A 21,692-nucleotide genomic window follows, 5' to 3' on the forward strand; every position below is an offset into this window, starting at 1 on the left:
AAGCTTTCAGTCGTGAGTACTTATCCTCAGTTTTCTCCCACATGGTCTTTATCTGGTCTGTCTTGACACGTTGATCAAAACTGGGCCTCCTTCCATATCTGGGAGAACAGTCCAAGGAAAAGAATAGGGAAGCGGCAGTACACTTTCATGACAGCTTCTGTACATTTTTCTTTTTGCACATGCCTGTGCATGCCAGTGTATACATATGTTCACATATGTGTGAGTGCACTAATGTGTGCAGGTACACATGTGTGCAGAGGCCAGAGGTCATTATTGTTGGTGTTTTCCTCAAACACTTTCTACTTTTTTTTTTTTTAATCTAGGCAGGGTTTCTCACTTGCCCACTATTCTCCAATCCAATTGATCGGGCTAGCCCATTTGCTTCAGGGTGTGCCCTGTCCCCATCTCTGCCTCTCAAGAGCTGTGACTGCAAGCAGGCCACCATGACCACCTGGCATTTATGTGGGTGCTTAAGATTTGAAGTTCAGTCCTCACGATTACTCAGTGGACAGTGGACCACTGAGTCATCTCCTCAGCCCTCCCTGAATCATCTCCCCTAAGCCAATGAATGTCACTTCTTTCCAGTCACCTGGATCTAGGGAGTCGTGAGGCTCTTCCCAGAGGACAGCAAGTGCAAATGGGATCCACTTGTGGTGTGGTACATTCCCATCAGGATGCAGGGATGGGGATTGTGAGGTTTTAGATAAACGCACATGGACAGAGCACGGCAGTGGTGGTGCACACTTAATCCCAGCACTTGGGAGGCAGAGGCAGGCAGATTTCTGAGTTCGAGGCCAGCCTGGTCTACAGAGTGAGTTCCAGGACAGCCAGGGCTACACAGAGAAACCCTGTCTCAAAGAAAAACAAAAACCAAAAAGGAAGAAAGGAAGGAAGGAAGGAAGGAAGGAAGGAAGGAAGGAAGGAAGGAAGGAAGGAAAGAAGGAAGGAAGGGAGGGAGGGAGGGGGAGGGAGAAAGAAAGAAAAAGAAAGAAAGAAAGAAAGAAAGAAAGAAAGAAAGAAGGAAGGAAGGAAGGAAGGAAAGAAGGAAGGAAGGAAGGAAGGAGAGAGAGAGAGAGAAAGAAAGAAAGAAAGAAAGAAAGAAAGAAAGAAAGAAAGAAAGAAAGAAAAAGAAAGAAAGAAAGAAAGAAAGAAAGAAAGAAGGAAGGAAGGAAGGAAGGAAAGAAAGAAAGAAAGAAAGAAAGAAAAAAGAAAGAAAGAAAGAAAAAAGAAAGAAAGAAAGAGCCTGACGTAGCACCTGCTCAGTAAATTCTACTTTGTGTCTGTTCTAGCACCTCAAGAACATAGTGTTCTTTCAGTGAAAGGCTTCTCAACAATTTAGTAACCAGTAAATTACGAATCTAGTCATGCCTGTCCTCTGCCTATCCGAGGCCATACACCTTCTGGTCGTGGAGTTCATGTGAGCCATTCCTGGCTGTCTTCTGTTCCCATGTACCGTGTAATTGCAGCTTCCTTTGACCAGGGATGCACTCACCCTTTCCTTCAGCTCTCTCAGACTTCTTCCTAGCTTGAAGCTGCTGATTCCTCATTGATCTGGCCTATTCTGAATCCCTCAGGTCACCATAGAGGTGGTCGATGGCCCTGACTCTGAAGCAGAAAAACATCAGCATCCGGAGAGTAAACCTAGCTGGTCACTCCCAGCTCCTGATTGGCGGGCCTGGTGGCAGAGGTCCTTGTCCTTGGCCAGGACAAACAGCGGGGACCAGGATGACAAGTATGACAGTACCTCAGATGACAGCAACTTCCTCAGTGTTCCTGGAGGGTGGGACCGTCCAGCTCCAGGCCACCGGACTTTTGAAACCAAAGAGCAGCCAGAGTATGGTGAGTTTACTACCCAGTAATATAAATTGGCGGAGAGAGTGAACAGGGATGATAAGGCCTTCACAGACATGAGGCCAAGCAGAACCCAGTTTACAGTATGTGGTTTTCAGTCTTCTCTGAGGCATACCTCATAAAGGCTGTCTTCACAGAAGCCCCATGAAGCTACCCGCAGACACTTTTTTTTTTTGAAACAGTATAATTTTTAAATTATACTTAAGAGATATTTTTAGGGTTCTTTCCTGACTTTTTCAAAATTTAATTTTATTTCTAAAGATGAATAAATCATTAAATTACCTTCCCTGTATTTTTTAACTGTTAAAAAAAAATTGTGCTGAAAAACCTGTTTAATAAAAGAGATGTGTGCAGTTGCTTCCCGTGACCAGGCAGCTACATCATGTCTTATATTAGCAGTAGAGTGGCCCTTCAGAATCGACATGTACAAGTTGTGTCACAGACTGCCAAAGCAAGTCTCCCCCTCTCCGGTAAAGGTGAGACTACTAGGTTGTGTTTGGGGAACAACAGAGAGGTAAGATAACAGGAAACTTGCAATTCAGTGAGTTAAAATAATAAAAGTCCTTTTCTTCCTGGTGTTGAGATGAGAGACAGGATGACCAGATCTCAGATCCACTCTCTCCCTCCATCATCCACTCTCCTTCTTGCTTCAAATGGATGTCTGATGTGCTACAAATGCCCTGTTGCTAAATCCTTATGGCTTCCCTATCAGCAGACCAAGGAAGGATACATATAATGTATTATGTGTTAGGAGTAGAGTGGCTTGGATAAGAAGCCCCCCTGTAAGTCTCAGGTACTTGAAAACTTGGTCCCTAGATGGTAATGTTTGGGAGAGAATTAGGAGGTGTGACCTGGTTGAAGGAGGTATGTCACTGGGGGGTGAACTTGAGTTTAAGTAAGCCACCATCCTCCAGCTGCCCTTTCAGTCTCCTCTTTGTGAGCTCTCAGCTGCTGCTCCTGTCACCTGCTCCCTGTCACCTGCCATCATGGACTCTAACCTTCTGGAACTGTAAGCTCCAAATAACATCTTTTTCCTTTAAGTTGCCTTGGTCATGGTGTCTTATCACAGCCATAGAAGAGTCCATATACAAGGATGACACTGAGCATTTCAAACAGAGAGCCAAGCAAGTACTTTTCGATCCACAGTGCCTTCCCGTGCCCTGAACCGACCATAGTGGAGTTGCCTAGGTACTGATTATTGGTACCGTCACAAGGTTTCGACTCTTTGAAATTGTCTAACTTGTGATGGTCTAATTATGGCAGAATATTTTGCAGTGATTTTTTTTCATGGAGTTTTCTTTGTAATGTTATGTTAGTTATGCCTTAAAAACAATGACTAACTGTTGGGGTTTTGTCTAAGCTCCACCCCACACCTACCTGGCAATAGCCAGGTATGTCCCGCCCCAAAGATCTGGCCTACTATAAGAGGGGCTACTTGCTCCTCCTCTCCCTCTTTGCTCTCCTCTCTCCCACACTCTCTCACCTCTCTGCCCCTGGGGCTCTTCCCCCCCTCCACGTGGTCATGGCCGGCATCCACTCTCTCTATTCTCTCTCTATTCTCTCTCTCTCTCTCTCTCTCTCTCTCTCTCTCTCTCTCTCTCTCTCTCTCTCTCTCTCTCTCTACCTCTCTCTACCACTAACTCCCAATAAACTCTATTTTATACCATGTCTGTGTGTTTGTGGTCCCTCAGGGACAGAGGAGCCCAGGCAAGGGCCCGCCTGGACACCTTCCCCCACGCCGTCTAGCCACACTCACCTAACCCCCTATACTCCCCCCTTTTAAGCCCCTTCATCCTGCTGCCGAAAGTCCTTCACTAACTTTGGCCAGAACGATGTTGCTGGAATAACAGAATAGCTAACAGGATATACTGGGGGTAGATAGACTTCAGATACAATTCCAGATGTGCTGATTCTGAACTATGTGAACATCCCTATGTATCTTGGCTTTTAGGAAAAGCCTCAGTTTCCTTACCCATAAAGGAGGTTAATTCTTCCTGCCATAGACTTATCCTGGGAGCTGAAAGACCATCCAGGACTTGTGGTTCTTGTTTCCCACTGACCGATTCCAGACAAGTCCCAGTCAATTCAATGCCCCTTATACTAGAACTGGCCCGCAAAGCTTGACTGTCTCAACACTATAAAAGGAAGATTTTCCACCCCAAATAGCATCCTTGAACTGCAGCTCTCACCTGACTACCACGCAGAGCATTGTCTTCCTTCCTTGAGCTCTTTGATGTCACTGGGGCTGTCAAAATGCCACAGAAATATTCTCAGGAACAGTCTGTTCTTGTCTTTGTAATCACTGTGGCCAAGGCTTGTTTTCTTCTCAGAATCACACTCCCTCCCAGTCACGCTGACTTACAGTGTCCTCACTTGTGTTTCCAGCATCATAAATTAGGTTTACCTTCTGTTGCATATATTACAGTGTCCTCCATCTGGCCTTAAAACAGAGAGGATTTCTTCCCCAGAAATATGTGTTCCATCCAGAAATCCTTATTCTGCCCTTTGACCTCATGTAATAGGAACCCCCTGAAAGGTCTTTGCTGGATGATGATCTGGACCAGTGTGTGACAGAAGCTCAAAACAATAAAGATTTTCCTAGGAGATTACTCCCTGATAGAAGTGAATTATCATGTGGCTAATCTGTGAGCAGTTAAAAATATGAAGGAAGCCACCTTCCAGTAGAATAGATGAAGTCCCTGATGTCTGCTTCTAGATAACATTTTAGGATAGATTTTTGTGATATATTACTAACAGATTTTAAAAGAAACTACTTTGTGAAATCCTAGCATTCTGAAAGCTGAGGCAGGAGAATCATGAATTGAGGCCAGCACTGGCTGCATAGTTAGCTAATGTCTTAACAAACAACAAAGAAACTACTAATGCCTCAATTTAGCAGCTTCAAACAGCAGAAGAAGGGTTCTCCCTCAGGAGTCTTCAGGTTGACTGAAATGTTCATCTGGGCTGAGGTGGGCTGACTTGGTTGGAGCTGACCAGTCTCCAGTGACCCCAGTAGCAATGATGGGGCTCAGCTAGATAATTAGGAATGCTGAGATGGCTAGAGCCTCTCTCCTTCTGGACCTTAGTTTTCTTGGGCTCTTTACATGGTAGTAGAATAGTTCCCTCCATCTAAAAAAGACAAGTCTACGTGCTTAGACATTTTACAGACCCATGCTTGCAAACTATTTGCCATAATGCCAATGATTGAAGAAAATCGCGTGGTCCAGAACCAATATTAAAAAGATGTAACCAAGGAAATGGACATGGAGAAAGGATTTATGGGCATCATTTCTCATATATTCTAATGCAGCATTAGCATTTAGTCATTGTGTGGTGTTTTGTTCTTGTTGTTGTTGTTGCTGCTGTTTTTTTCTTTTGTTTTTGCTTTTGTCAAATTGATTCAAGCCAGAGTTGACTTGGAAAAAGAAAATCTCAGCTGAAGAATTGTGCCTCCATCAGACTGCCCTGTGGGCATGGGTGTGAGAGCATTTCCTGACATATGATTGATGTAGGAGAGTTTATTGTGCACAGGTGGTCCTGGCTTGATTAAGAAAGCAGGCTAAGTGGGGCATGTAGAATGAGTCAGGAATCCGTGCTCCTCCTGTTTTCCACTTCAGTTCCTGCCTCCAAGTTCCTGCCTTGAGCTTCTGTCCTGACTTCCCTTGGTGATGGATTACAATCTATGAGTCATGACATGAAATAAATCACTTTCTCCCCTAAGTTGATTTTGGTCAATGTTTCACCATAGTAATAAAAGGAAACCAATATAGTCATGAAGATCCGGAAAACCAAAGGGAAATGTCTAGCTTATGCGAAGACTCCAATATGAGCTCCAGATCTCACCGTGAGCTAAGACCTGGAGTTGAGTGATATTCCCTTCCATAAGTTGTTGACCTTACCGAACCTCAACTGAGGAACTGCCTCCACCAGATTGCCCTGTTGGTGTGTGTGTAAGAGCATTTCCTGATTTATGATTGATAAGTGAAGAGTTTATGGAAAAAGAAAGGCTATAGGAGATTTCTGAATAGCAGAAGCCCTTTTTAGCTTTTATAAAGTCAAGCAGTGGAATGCCTGAACTCTTTTTTCTTTCTTTCTTTCTTTTTTTTTTTTTTTTTAATTTGTTTTTTGGATTTGGTTTTTTCAAGACAGGGTTTCTCTGTATAGCCCTGGCTGTCCTAGGACTCACTCTGTAGACCAGGCTGGCCTTGAACTCAGAAATCTGCCAGCCTTTGCCTCCCAGAGTGCTGGGATTACAGGCATGCACCACCACCGCCCAGCACTTGAACTCATCGGATATTACCTTATTCTGCCATTCCCTTCACAAGTGACATGGCTACTACTTGTATGACTTAATGTTTGCTGTTCAAGCTTATCCTATCTCTTATGTTGTGAAAATACAAGACTCTTTATTTGTGCCTCTTCCTGCTCCCTTTAACAAAATCTATCCCTGTCTCTATGTGCAGGATAAAATGTAGTGTGTGTACATGTAATATAATTAAATACACATAGATGGCCTCACTGACAAGCATGCAAACATGCAATCATTGCGAGCATGTCTGAAGAGGTCTGGGAGGCAGCAGTCACTATTCTGTCTCCAACTTTTCTCCCTCTGGAAGCAACTTGACTATCCAGCCATGCTGGGTAGATGCCTCAGAAGAGACAATAGAGAGGTTCACACTGGAAAAATGATGCCTAGTTCCCTAATGTAAAACATAAGCTCCAGACATCTGTTTGGCTGTGTGGTTGGAAAACTGTGTCTTAGAAGAAATCAAAGTTTGGAAAAAATCAGCCTGATGGAAGGAGATAGAGATGGACGATGCTTCCGAGGGCAGGTATGGCACGAGAAAGTTTTCCATCCAGTTAGAGAAGAGGCCATCACAATGTCACACACACACACACACACACACACACCAATTCTGAATGCTAGGCGGAGAAGACTCAGAAGCCCTACAATAGCCCAAGGTGCCTTCAGAGTGAGCATTGCACCAACAACAGCCTTGGTAACTGGCACAGGACCCAAGATTCAGGTGAAAACGTGTGGAGAACATTCTTGCTGGGTCTATGTAATAACCACCACCACAACCTATTATGAATGAAGGGGATCCCATCCCTTCAAGGTACATGACTGTAGCCCCATGCTTGGCACCCACAGAGGCCCTAAGGCTGTTGGAAGCTGTGTATAAGCCAGGAGAAATTATTATGGAGTGGTGTTACTGGAGAAGAGTCATGTTTTAGAGAGCAAAAGAATGATGCTATAGGCCAAGCCTTCCTTTCTCTTAAGTTAATAACCCTGGGCAAGCTCCCACACTCTAGGACTCTTGTTAACATTTACTTCTGATAAGAGAAATTCAGTCTTGACAATGAGCCTACCGCCCACCTCCCCCTAGTATGGTTTACTTTCTTTTTCCCATGTTATTCATAACTTCTAATATACTATGAAGTTTACTATTTTATACTCATTGTTCATCCCACCATTGTGAGAAGCCTTGAAAACTGTTCTTAACAATGTACCTCACATACCTAGAATTATGCTTGACATATAGTGAGAGTTTAACTAATATTCACTGGCCATATGTTGTATAATGACTTCAAAGGCTATTTCTACATTTACTATTAATATATTGATTATTTCCTGATGTATAACAAATCATTCTATTCTTGGCACCTGAAAATAGAGCAGTCATTCTTTTTTATGGTTTAGACACCTAGGAAGTGCTGACCACTGGGCAATGCTACTTTTTATGGCTTGTCAGTTACATTCAGTCTCTATAGGAAAGGATTGGAAACCTCCCTTACACTGTCAAATGTCTTTGTAGTCCCTAATCATTCTTAAATATGTTTAGCCTGAACATCTTGATGGTTGGACTTACCAGCTCCAAGTAGACTATAAGCCAGTAGGTCAAAGTAAGACCGCACTACCTACCATCTCCTCTTCTCTCATCTCCTCTCCTGTCCTCTCCTCTCCTCTTCTCCCCTCCCCTCTTCTCCTCTCCTCTTCTTCCTCTCACCCTATTTCCCTCCCTCCCCTCCCCTCCCCTTCTCTTCCTTCCCTCATTCCTCTTCCTCTCCCTCCCTTTCGCCTCTCCTCTCTTCCTCTCCTCTCTCCCCTACCCTCCACCCCACAAGGAGAGAAGGTATGTCCCAGGGGTTAGGTTCCAGTCACATACAGATCGAGACAGTGCTGCAACCCTATCAGCCTTCACAAAGCTGATCTCTAAAGTGAACCTGCAGCTGTGAACCTTTGAGCTCAGGCTGTACCCAGTCCCTTTAAGAGCAAGAATACTGAAGCAGAAGAATGCCCAGCCAGCAGGCAACATGAGCAAGGGAGACACGGGAACTCTTCAGGCGGGGATGGTGACCATCTCCCTGGCTCCCTTCCAGATTCCACAGATGGTGAGGGGGATTGGAGTCTCTGGTCTGTCTGCAGCGTCACCTGTGGAAATGGCAGCCAGAAACGGACCCGTTCCTGTGGCTATGCATGCATTGCCACAGAATCCAGGACCTGTGACCGTCCAAACTGCCCAGGTAATTGTGGGGCTGTGGCTCCAAGTTCAAGGGAAAGGTTTTTCTGTGTGTTTGTTAGTTTTGGGTTTTTTCATTTATATTTTAAAAACTGGAAAAATTACTTGCGAGGAAACCATTTCCTCATAAATCTTTTGACTAGAGTGGGACAGCTAGAGACAGCTGATAGAACTTGGTGGATGAGAAGATGAATTTGCTGTCTTAAGTACAAGCGCAGCTCCTATGACTACTGCTGTGCCATCTTGTACTCATTTAACTTGAAGGAGGGACTCTGGTCAGTTTGGACCTTTGATGTGGGATTGTCATGACTTGAAAAACTCATTGGAAAACAGATACTTATGTCTGATAAGGAAGCCAGTGTGAGTGGTGTCTTAGTTATGGTTTTAATGCTGTGAACAGACACCATGATCAAGGCGAGTCTTATAAATGACAACATTTAATTGCTGGCTGGCTTACAGGTGCAGAGGTTCAGTCCATTGTCATCAAGGCAGAAGCATGGCAGCATCCAGGCAGGTGTGATGCAGGAGGAGCTGAGGGTTCTACATCTTTTTCTTAAGGAAGCCAGGAATAGACTGGGCATTCTCAGGCATCTAGAAGGAAGATCTCCGAGGCCATCCCCACAGTGATCCAACAAGGCCACACCTTCTCATAGTGCCACTGGCACTATATGCCCTGGGACAAGCACATATAAACCATCACAAGTGAATTCTCATTCTCAGGAAAAACATAAAGTTAGCTCTGTCAATAAAACCTGAGAGTTGCCCAAGGCTTCCAAGAGAACAAACTGGGGCAATTTAGCATTTAATTGTGACCTTATACTATAGTATCAGTATCTTGAAAATTGAAGTAAATTGATAACTTGATGAGGAATCATGTTGGGACTAAACAATAATTATGACTGTGGTTGTCAAAGTTAAAGTGGTTTGTCAAAAAGTAGTTTATGGCCTATTGGTATAGATGCCTCCATTATTAGAGGGATCAAACAGGAGGAGGCAGAGGGGGAGAAGAGGCAACCAGGACCATTAGTGGCCCACAGAGCCTAAACTAAGTGCCTCCTGATCCTTTACACAAAGCTTATCTTTGCCTGGCCTAGTTTTACTGTGTTCCCAATTGCCAGGCAGAATCCCAGCCTACAATAATACCTTGGGCCCTTTCAAGAAACCACACATTCCAAGTGGCTTCATCTAAAAGAAATTTCAAGAGACAGAAAATCTGATCCCTATACACCAGACCTCCCTTTTCTACCCCAGACATTCTATTCTCAATCCAGAGACATTTGGACCAAAACGAGAGTAGAAGCACAAAGGGGTTTCTAAAGAGGGGAGGGGGAGCGGCTGGAATGAGGTCTGTACTGGCAAAGGGCTGGCGAAGAAAATGGAGCTGAAATGTAAGAAGTGGTGGCTCTGGTTCCAGGTCAGCCCTGTAGGCGTCTTGCCTCTCCCAGTTTTCCCTGTGCTCATTGCAGTGACCTGAGGCGGAAGTCTGACAAGTGGGTTTTAGCTTGGTAGGCTCAAAGTTGTAAATGATAACACTAACAGGGGTAGGAAGAAGAGACACCCAGGAAGGGATGTGAAGAAGAAAAGGAGAACATGAAGGAAAGGATCAAAAGGATATTGAGCTGTAGAGAAGGAAGGTTGTCTAGGGATGTGGGTGAGAAGTGAAGTTCTGTCTACCCGTGTGTGCCCCCCCCATTAGAGCTCTAGTGCCAAGGAAAAGAAAGAGGAACGAAGGAGAGAAAAGAAAGCAAAAAATAGGAGAAAGTACGAGGAAGGGACGGAAGAGAAAGGAAGGGGAGGGAAGGGAGAAGAAGAGAGGAAAGATGAGAAGAGAGAGAGGAAGGGGAGAGAAGAAGAGAGGAGGGGAGAAGAAGGGAGGGGAAGAGAGAGAAGAGACTGGTGGGAGGAAGGTAAAGATTAAGGAGTTGAAGAAAAACAGGAAAAAGATAGTCATAAAGAAAGAACAGGAGTGCTCTGGGTAATTAAGTACCAATCAAATGTCCATGGATTTTAGGTATGTTAAAATTCTTTAACATCATTTAATTCTCAAAACTGCCCCATGCAACAGAAATTTATTAGCATATTTGTTTAGCATTTGTGGAAAACAGCAACAAATAATATCTGTGTAGTTTGAATCCCATGATGCCTGAGTCCTGAGTCCATGGCCTTAACTGGTACACTCTTTCTCTTTCGCCATGAAGAAAGGTCTCCAACTCAGCCACTCACTGACAAAGGCAGAATTTTACTTTGAGTTATAGAGTCTGTATTTGGATCAGAGCTAGGATACAGAGCTAAGACAGATGTGGATGTTTTGTCAGGGAAAGGCTCTTCTCTGCTGCTATGTTGCTTGTTTCCTTCTTGGGTACCAGGACCACTATGAACAGTGCGGTCAGCATCCCTCATACATGCATCTTCTCTTCTGTCCTTGCCCACTTGAGTCTTTCAGCCTTTCTGCTCTAAGGGGTACCAGTTTAACAAACCCTTTGGAAAGGAATGATTACTTTTAGCAGGGTCTCCTTTCTTACTTGGTTTGTTGACTCTCTGTCTTGCTGGAAGTAACTATGGAATAGACAAGTTCTTGTAGGTTTGATAATGTAGTATAAAAGCATGTTCCCTGAGGGCTGGAAAGAGATGTCTCAGTGGCTAAAAGCACCTGTTGCCCCTTCAGTTCCCAGTACCTATGTCAGGCAGTTCACAACCACCTGAAACTCCAACTCCAGAAAATCTGATGCCTTTCTCAGGCACCAGAATGCACATAGTGTGTGCGCACACACACACACACACACACACACACACATAAAATTGAGGGGTTGCAGCCCCATGGAAGGGCTATGACTCCCCAGAGGTCCCAGGGACTGGACCACCCACCAAAGAATACACATGGAACGATCCATGGCGCAGGCCACACATGTGGCAGAGGATGGCCTTATTGGACATCAGAGGGGGGAGAGGCCCTTGGGCCTAAGTGTGTTTGATGCCCCAGTGTAGGGGAATGCTAAGGTGGAAGGACAGGAGTAGGTGGAAAGGGGAGCACCCTCATAGAAGTAGGGATAAGGGAGATGGGATAGGGGGTTTCTGATAAGGGGAGACCTGGAAAGGGAAAACATTTGAAATGTAAATAAAGAAAATATCCAATCAAAAAAATAATAAAGTATCTATCTGAAAAAAATTATTTCTTATAGCCATGTCCTTAGGTCAATTAAGGACCTAATGTAAAATCAGAGTGATCTCCTAAAGCACATCCAGTCATGACCAGCAGTAAAGCTAGAATTCCCTAACAATAGTGCTACCAGCCTCTGCTCTTTCCTTTCTCTCGTGATTTAGCTTGCATAGAGCTCCAGCTTGGAAGGAAACTAGTTAGGTATGGTAATTCGAACAGGAGGTTTAAGGGATCTGAGAGGTTTACAGCAAACTAGGTTCAGTTCCTTAGAGTAAGTAATGGGGTGGGGTGGGGTGGGGTTGCTCTGTGCATCCTTTCTGAAGCATCAGGAGGAATAAAACTAAACAATGAAGCAGGAAACACACTTCTACTTCCCCTTTGGGAGGTGTTCAGTCCACACTTCACCCTTGTAACTCAATTGACTCTGCAAGGGAGAGGCATCAGATCTGAATTTAGAGAAATGAATACTGAGGCGCACAAAGATGATATGTCCTGCCCAGGTCCATGCAGCTAGGAATGATTTAAACCCAGACAGCTGGCCATTTACAAGAAGGTGTTGAGCACTCTGCCCTCTGAGGCTTAGTCCCTCACCACACAGCTACAAGCACCCCGCCAATCCTTACCCCTCATCACCAAGGCCATGGCTGAATCCAGGGAACTCATGCAGGCACATTTGGATCTGATTTCGAGCTGTGAATAGTATCTGGGGTTTTAATATGTTTTATGCACCGCTACCTGCTTTTTACTGTTTCCTCTGTTGGCAAGTTTCTACCCATGAGGAGTAACGAATACAAGAAGGCTTTGTTCAGGTGTTTTGTTTTGTATTTGGGTGGGTGGGGGGATGGTGTATTTTTCCATATAACTGGGGGAAAATGAGCTCTTGTTCTGTGTTTAGGAATTGAAGACACTTTCAAGACAGCAGCCACTGAAGTGAGTCTGCTTGCGGGAAGCGAGGAGTTTAATGCCACCAAGTTGTTTGAAGTTGGTAAGAGCCTTTTTTTCTTTCTTTTTTAAATCCAAATATTGGTTCAGTGCTTTGGAGATTCATTTTGCTTTTGCAGTGCCATCCTTGGACCCAAGAAAATGTTTCATTTTTCCCTTTGAGGTCCATTACTCGCAACATATTTCTTGCTCACTGAATAGCCTCCAAGCAAGAAAGAGAGCAACCTCACCCTTCTGACACCAGACTGGACTGAGACATAGGACAGGTCTGTGTGAAACTTCTAGAGCCTCCAAAGTGAGAGACAGGCTGGAGGCCACCCTCCCCCTAGCAAAAAATAAACCCACTACCCATCTGTCCTCACAAAGCATTCAGCAGAGGAAAGGAAGGGGGAAGAAAATTTTCTCAATATTTTATACTTCCTTGCACTGCAAGAACTTTCCATTAAAATTTTCCATTAAAAGAAAAATTCAGTGTGTGTGTGTGTGTGTGTGTGTGTGTGTGTGTGAGTGTGTGTGAGTGTGTGTGAGTGTGTGTGTGTGTGTGTGGTGTGTGAGTGAGTATGTGTGTGTGGTATGTGAGTGTGAGTGTGTGTGTGGTGTGTGAGTGTGAGTGTGTGTGAGAGTGTGTGTGTGTGTGTGAGTGTGTGTGTGTGGTGTGTGAGTGAGTGTGTGTGTGTGGTGTGTGAGAGTGAGTGTGTGTGTGTGTGTGTGTGTGTGTGTGTGTGTGTGTGTGTGTGTTTCTCGTTTCTCTACTAGAAAGTGCTAGCTTGGGAGCAACAACCTGAATGAACACAGCAGAAAGCATTCCCCCAGGTGCAAGCTTGCTTTTCGGCACAACCTCAATTACTTCTGGATACCAGTCTGTGTTGGAAAAGAGTAAGATTCCTTACGCCCCACTTCTTTCATCCCTGAAAATTCTTTTGTTATCTCAAGTTTGCTGTACCTCCTCAGACAAAATGGAGCCATTCTAAGTCTCTTTTAGTTTCTTCACCCAGCTATTTTGAAATGTAATTTTCTCTTTCTCAGAGAACTGCAGGAGTCAGTCAAGGGTCTGAGTAGAATAGTCTAGAAAGACAAAGAATGGAAAAGAAAATGGTGCCAGCACTCCGATGAAAAGAAAGAGTAAGCAGCATCAGCACCAGCCTCACCAGTGGTTGGGTGGGTAGGGCAGTCCTCCTGCCTCCTCTCTCCAGCCCCAGCTCTGAGGAGGTATCCACAGGGGAAAGCTCCTGGGACAAAAGCCAGTCAGTGTTCTCTAAGAGGGTGGCCTCTGGTACCTGGAGCATGCTCCGGCTGAGGACCACATAGCCAAGAACATTGGATGACTCAGATTGGTCTTGATGGGAGAATGGAGGAGTTGAATGGTTAGGAAGGAGGGTAGCTCTGGGAAGAGTGGAGTGATGAATACGATCAAAACATATCATACAAGATCCTCAAAGAACTAATAACATTTTTTTTCTGAACAATGGGGGCAGCCACATCTTAATCACCTTAAAGTGAACACCAACTGTTGGGCTGATCTTTTTTCAAGATAGATCTTGGTTTAGCTAGAATATACTTTCATTTTTATAATACTTGTTAATAATTTATTTTTAAAATAAAATCTATTCAAATGTTTCTGTAAGTCAAACTCAGGGCAGTTTAGAAATTCTGTGTTATTAGAGCCATCACTCACCCCTCACTTCACTCAATGAAACTGCATTTATTTAGCAACAGTCTTCTACAAGAATGGTTCCCTGGATTCATTTTTTAAGCTGACTTTAAAGGCCTGAGGTCTTTGAGGGGACAGAGAACTTCTCCTGCCTCTTCCTATCACATTTCACAGGCCTTTTACCTTTTTCTACAGAGCAAGCCATAAGGCCACATCTAATGCATAGCTAAGGATACCAGAACTGAGTAGACCTATTGCAACCAGAGTCCAGGCAAAAATGAACTGAGTATGTAGACAATTGGCCTTGATTTGGTGAGGGACCATTTCTAAAACTATGAGCAGTGTTGATTTAAACCAAAAAGGAAACCCAGGCCTGGCAACACCGGAGAACTCTTACTATTCTTGATCTGATGGAACCTATAGGGCCAGCAAGCACAGCTCAGAGGGAGAATCATCTGACCACAGTCCCAGCTTCCCCAAAGGATACAGGCAACGTGCAGAGAGAAACCAGCAAAACGTTCTAGCCTCACCATCTTCCCTCTGTATGGTCCATTGATTGGTCCTTCCACTGGGCAATGCAATCAGAAAGCAGCTGTAAAAGGCCTATTGGCATGGTCCATGTGTATCAGAATAATAGCATCATGGGATGAAGACACAGAAGGGCAAACAGAAAATGAGAAAAGCAGGCTGGGAACACTAGATTGCAGTATGGTCAAATTACTTAAGCGAGCACTGCCTTGAGTTTTCTCATCTGTGAAATTGGCATGAGGCAGGAGTACATCTTACAGAATGACTACAGAATCCAGTGAGTCAATTATCTGCCAAATTGAAGCATGCCCATCACACTGAATACCCTTTATAAGTACATTTTTAAATGAAAAAAGGTCAACAAATGTTCTATAGGCAAATGAATTGTAGTAGTCTCCCACCTTGAAAAATAGAATGCCATTTCCACAAGCTTCCTAAAGTTTGCTTCTGAAGGCTCATTGCAAGATGAGCCTGTGACTTGCCAGGTACTACCCAGAAAGGAACTGTCCCACTCTCAGTGACAGACAAGAAGACAGAGCTGAGAAATCCTAGAACTCAGAGAAAAAGAGGAGCCAGCGTGCATGCCATCTGGCCCTCCCCAGGACAGGGCACTCTTCACTTCACATTCCCTGCCACTGCCACTCCATCCCACGTTCATTGGAGAAGTCCTCCTTTCATGCCAACTTGACATCTGGTCAGCAGAAGCCCAGCAAATTGAAATGCATTGTCATAAAGCTGCTAAGAAGTTGGGCTTTTATCCCAGCCAGGTTAAGGTGAGAATTTAATCTCATACCAGAGCTCTGTATAGACTCGTGAGAAATGTACCATCTCCCCCACTTCCCCATCTAACTGATGGGATGTGTGCCCCATCCCAGCTGACCCCATGTCCTGACCATGTGATCCCATATATAACTATACCAGCCTCCCACGCCTTTGGCCCCAAAATGACTGGAGTCCTTTCTCCTGCCTTACTTGCATTATTCACAGACTTCACAGCCACTGCAGTCCAGCAGTTCTGACTCCTCTTGATCCAACTTGCTCTTACTACCAAGCATATTTTTTCCTCAGCTCTTACCATTAATATACCATACTGAATTCAGCACTGGATCAATTTTCTTGCTGCACAGCTCAATTGATACATATTTCGCTGAGTGCCATGGCTCCCTAGGGGCCTCTGAACAAGCCCAAACTGAACAAGATCTCAATTGCATGATACCCAACAACATTGTTCTCTTGTATGTTCTACTCCAGAGGGAAAGAAAGTATCCTCAGCTCCAACCCAATCATCCCTCTCCCCCCTCTGTGTGTGTGTGTGTGTGTGTGTGTGTGTGTGTATGTGTGTGTGTGTGCATAGTGTGTGCGTGTGTGCGTGTGTGCGTGAGATCCCTCATGATCTCCATGTCTCTAGTACCCACACGGCGCTTGGGTTACAAACATGCTCACTGCATCCAACTTTTTCATCAGTACTGGGGACCTGAACTCAGGCTTTGCAGCAAGCACTTTATATACTAAGCCATCTCTTCAGTCCCCCATCAGATTTTTTTTTTTACTGCTGAAGTTTGGTTTTTACAATTAATGCTTAGCTGCAGGCCTTCTCCCTGTGTCCTCACACTACTGCTACTGAAACTTGTATCAGTTTGAACTCTGCACATACCAGATTGGAATGGACATGCAAGATGACCGTATGACACCTGAGGAAGGAGAAAAGGAGGACTGGGAAGGAAGAAAATGGAACAAGTCTAAGCCTTGTCCAACAGGGACTGCTCAGCTGAGGGGACCCAGCAGGAGAGCCAGAGACAGTCTCCCAGCTTGCCCTGCAGGGCAAGTCTGACCTGGATGACAAGAGGTGGTCAGCAAAGTACACAGAAAGACTCTCTTCTAGGAGTCCTGAGGATGAAGTCAGGCCAGTACCAGCCCTACCATGGCTCATGACAAACACGATGTGACTTGTACCCAAAACTATTCTTGACTTACCTACTAGAAACAACATGTTGTTTCAGTTTCGAAGTGTTTTGTTTTCAGTTTGTTTTGTTTATTTTTTTTTCTTTTAAGACAAGAGGGCCAAGTATTATGTGGTACATGCCTGTAATCCTCGCTTTCAGAGGCTGGAGCGACTTCCAGCCTAGCCTGGGACACGCTGTGAGACTGTCTCAAAAACAACAGAAGAATGTCTAGGTTTAGGCAAACAGGGTTTTTCTTTTATGGAGAAGTAAATAAAGCCAGAAAGAGCCCAGTGGTGCATGCGTTGGTCAGCTTTCTGTCACTGTGGGGGAAAAAAAATACTTGAAAGAGAAAACAACTTAAAAGGAAGAAAGATTTATTTTGGCCTCTAGTTTCCGAGCATGGTCTGTGGCCTGTTGCCTTCGGGCCAGCAGCAAAGCAGAACATCACTGTGAGCAGGTGATGAGGGTGTTGTTCACCTCGTGGAAACCAGGAGGGAAAAGAGAGGATGAACGGGACTGTAGTCCCAAGATGCCTATCAACTGCACACACCGTTATCGGCTATCAGCCCCACTACCTCCTAGTAGTGCCACAGGCTGGGGACCATGCTCTCAATATATGGGCTCTTGATGGGCATTTCAGCTCCAAACTATAACAGTGGCAAATGAGATAGAAGTGTGGTGATGTAGAACAGCATATTGAAAGGTGTTTTACCCTTTGGACAGCCAGCCTAATTTCAGCAGGAAGCCTGATGGAAAAGCTGTGTGCTAGCTCAGCAGAGTGAAGGCCCAACCCTAGGGGAGGGGGCAGAGCTTGAAGAAAGGAGAGCCGTTGAGTAAAGCTCTGCGAATGTGCATACTGTTCCGATCAATCCGTGTGGGCAAGCAGTTCAGCTGATCATGAGCGAAACAAGGAAGGTCTGTGTCTGAGCTCATCACCCCTAGAGACAGACCATCCACAAGTCTCATCTAAATCCCTGTGACAAGGGCTTTCAGGAAGGGAAAGATGGGAGGAGGCCAAACATTCTGAGTGTCGCTGTTTTCCAGGACAAAGTCCTCTGAAGCCCGGACATTGATCCTGCTCATGTGCTCAACCCCTCGTTTACTTTTTATTTTTTATTTTACTTTTTACTAAGTTGTCCAGACTGGCCTTGGACTCCTTTTGTATATCAGGCTAGCCTTGGACTTATTCTCTATACCAGGTTTGTCTTAAACTTATTCTGTAGACCAAGCAGGCTTTGAACTTGTGATCCTCCTGCCTCGGCCTCTAGAGAAGCAGGGCTTATCTTTTTAAGTACTTTTTAAAGTATGCCATTGTTGTTGAGTGGGAATCATAAGAAGGGGTTTTCTGAGTTCCTAGGTTACAGTGAGACACTCCATTTGTTCCTCACATCTGCTTGAACCCGACTTTGTATCAAGTTCCCTTCTAGCTATCTTTCCCCAGTGTCCGTTTCTACTGGCATCTTGTCCTCAGAGTCTGATAGAGACCAAACTAAAGGTTGGTCTTGACAGCTTACACTCATCTTGACCCAAACAACTGAAGGACCATGAGAAAGACTTTGAGTCAGGCAGGGACTAGGCTAACCTGGGACCCTCCTGTGCTGTCCAAGTAGAGTGTCACTGTCTACCCTCATTCTGGCCAGTTGTTCCCAAGGGGCAATGCAAGAATGGCAGTGTTCAAATTTCAGTTCTTAAAGAAAGGCAAAAATTGAAGTCCATAGTGAGGTGTTGTAACACATGCCTTTAATTCCAGCACTCAGGAGGCAGAGGCAGACAGATCTCTGATTTTAAGGATAGCCTTGTCTACAAAGTGAGTTACAAGGCTGCACAGAGAAACCCTGTCTCAAAATACATACATACATATACATACATACATAAATACATACATACATACATACACATATACATATCCATATTCCAATTATTCTTATTATTTAAAACAAATTTTAAATTTTAATATTTTTGATCATATTCTTCCCTTCCTCCAAGTGCCTTTCAGATCATCTCCGCTTTCCTACCCACCCAACTTTAAGTTCTATCTTAAAAACAAAAATCCAACACAAAACCTACAAAAAACAAGAAAACTAGTTAAAACCACACCCAAAAGAGAAAAAAACTAATACCACTGAGTTATAACCAAATAAAAGGAGTATTTGACCAACCTACAATTTGAATCCATAAATTCTTAAGGGTTTGCAGCTAACCAAGTTTTTCTTAATGCTTTAAAAAACAAACATGTCACCTCTGGATTCCGAGTCACACTCTCAGTCCCTTTGAGGCATCTTAGCCTATGAATTGGCATATAGTAATAATTAAGTTCCAGCTATTGGGAATGGATTATGTTTTAAACAACTCAGTGACTGGCAAATACAAAATAAACTCAACTCTGCAAATGTTCCTTTGAGGCCTTTCCACCATATTGCCACTTACAATGGAAATTCAATATAGCTCTCTGATTTTGTTAAGATGTATAATTAGGCTATGGTTATCTGTTATGATATTCTTTTTTTGTTGTTGTTTTATGTTTGAGGGTTTTAATGTGGAAGGTTATTGACATCTGGTTTAGTTTGGACATTTTTTTGAAGATGCTTTAAATTTAGAGATAATAACATGTTTCTACATTAAAATTTTAAAAGGTGTATCAAATGCACCAACAGCTAAATATAGATGATAGAATGCCGGTTGTCATTCGACCAGTGGATTCACTTTGCTGTTCTGTGTTTGAAAATATCTCATACTATGAAGTGAAATGTTGGGAAAATGTCTTATAAACGATGTTGCCAAGTTCTGGGAGAGGAGAATGGCTACCGTGCCTGATGGTCGGGGGGTACCTGTAGAGTCTCTGATGCTAATGGAGAACACTGTTGATGTCCTCCATCCTCCTACCAGAAAGTTTAGCGTGTGCTAAGAGTTTTGTTTTTGTTTTTGTTTTTTTTGTTTGTTTGTTTGTTTTTTGTTTTTGTTCTTTTTTCAGACATGGACAGCTGTGAGCGATGGATGAGCTGCAAAAGTGAGTTCTTAAAGAAATACATGCACAAGGTAATCAATGACCTGCCCAGCTGCCCCTGCTCCTACCCTACTGAGGTGGCCTACAGCACAGCTGACATCTTTGACCGCATCAAGCACAAGGACTTCAGATGGAAAGATGCTAGTGGGCCCAAAGAGAAACTAGAGATCTACAAGCCTACAGCTCGGTACTGCATCCGCTCTATGCTGTCCCTGGAGAGTACCACACTGGCTGCCCAACACTGTTGCTATGGGGACAACATGCAGCTCATTACCAGGGGCAAAGGGGCAGGCACACCCAATCTCATCAGCACTGAGTTCTCTGCTGAGCTTCACTACAAAGTGGACGTTCTGCCCTGGATTATCTGCAAGGGTGACTGGAGCAGATATAATGAGGCCCGGCCTCCCAATAATGGACAGAAGTGCACAGAGAGCCCTTCTGATGAAGACTACATTAAACAGTTCCAAGAAGCCAGGGAGTACTAAAGCACCACTGGTTTGGAGACACAAATGCACTGCACTGATCTGCCAACTGTCACCCGGTTCTTTTTATCCACAATTTTTGTATATCTGTATATTCCACATGAATATTTTTGTAAGTATGCTAGGGGTATGCACCAGGTCTGGGTGACCACTATGTCTAGCACCTACAGACCATGTTGGAAGTCCTCCTAATGGCTGTGGGGGCAGAAGAGGCACCTGGGAGCAAGAGTGGGCATGAGTCTGTCCCCACCTCCATCCAGTGCACAGGAGCACAGAGACTGAGGTTGTAAACATTATAAGCAGGTTTTTTATATATAACTTATTTAATACAAATGTGATTTAAGCTTAACCTTTTCTCTGGAGTTGTCCTTATAAAAATTATTTAATTGCTTCTGAGAGAGTTCAAAAGGGAAAGGACATAGGGGAATTGGGAGAAAAGGAATTTTGCATTGGAAATGCATCAGAGCAATGAAACACCCACCTTGCAGCAGGTGTTCTTCAGTCATGCGGTGCTTGCTGCTGTCACAGATTGCAAGACTTCCTTGTCTTAGATTAAGCAAGAGGTGGTTAGTAAGTGAATGTGTAGAGTCAAATCTAAGACATGGTTTTAAATGGCTTTAAAGTAAATGACCAGCGTAATTGTACCGAAGAGTCCCAGCAGGAGAATTTCTGCTCTGTCTTAACAGGCTCAAAAGACTGAAGGAAGTTCAGGCATAAAGCCAGGAGTGGCACTTTCCAAAGAAAAAACAAAACAAGTTGAAAAATAATAGGGGCCCCATTTTGTCTATTTTATCTTAATAGAACAACTTTTCTCCAAAAATATATTCCCAGTAAATAAATATAAAGGGGGGGGGTAGTGATGGGAGCTGAAGTCTGGAAAATCCTACTTTTTTATACTTTAAGAAAAAAACTGCATTATTTTTGTAAAGTATTTATTGAGTCATTGGATATTGTGCATCATGCAGTTATGAGATGATCCACTTCTGTGGGGTAGAACTTGAGGACAGATGAAGAGTTGGTTCCTATGCAACCTTTTACTTGCAAAACTCCAGGGAAAGAGATATATAATAAAATCATAATAAAATGTGTTGCCGCATCCTTGATTTGTGATCCAAATATTGTAACTACTCCAAGTGAAGCAAGGTTTTCCTGAGGAGAAGCCTTCAAGTTAGGAGGGAATAGAAGACTCACAGATGGACTTATGGGTAAGTCATAGCATCTTTAGCATTAAGAACATCTCTCCGCCCCCCCCCCCCAATTAGCTCAAGCTAATTGGCACACATATAATTTTTTTTCTTACCCAGAACTAAGAAAATCAAGCTAGAACCAAGATTTAAGATGGAAAAGGATACTTCCAGACAAAACAAAGGAATACAAATAATAAGTAGAACTACTTACAATGAAAGTTATTATTATTACAGATGAGAGAAATCAAAGATCAGAAAGTATAGTTTATAATGTAGAAGTGTTTATTGAGATATTACCCATGAAATTATTTATATTTAGGTTCTGCATCTAATGACCAAATAGTAAGTCTTGTTTGGTGTTAGTGAAATGGTTCAGTATTAGTTATGAGCACTTACCATTCTTGTAAAGTCCTGGGCTCATTTCCT

General features: G+C 43.7%; 1 protein-coding gene across 1 annotated transcript in view; it reads left to right on the forward strand.

Annotated features, from left to right (window-relative positions):
- The window catches only part of Ism1 (isthmin 1), an 81,062-nt gene extending 59,897 nt beyond the window's left edge, over nt 1–21,165 (forward strand). The window contains exons 3-6 of the mRNA XM_052183740.1: nt 1,575–1,839; nt 8,233–8,376; nt 12,425–12,514; nt 19,565–21,165. Coding sequence (XP_052039700.1) covers nt 1,575–1,839; nt 8,233–8,376; nt 12,425–12,514; nt 19,565–20,082 — 1,017 coding nt within the window. The 3' untranslated portion in view covers nt 20,083–21,165. The remainder of the gene's footprint in view (nt 1–1,574; nt 1,840–8,232; nt 8,377–12,424; nt 12,515–19,564) is intronic.
- Nucleotides 21,166–21,692: the final 527 nt, after the last annotated feature.

This window comes from Apodemus sylvaticus, chromosome 5 (assembly GCF_947179515.1).
Source record: "Apodemus sylvaticus chromosome 5, mApoSyl1.1, whole genome shotgun sequence".
Taxonomy (NCBI): Eukaryota; Metazoa; Chordata; class Mammalia; order Rodentia; family Muridae; genus Apodemus; species Apodemus sylvaticus.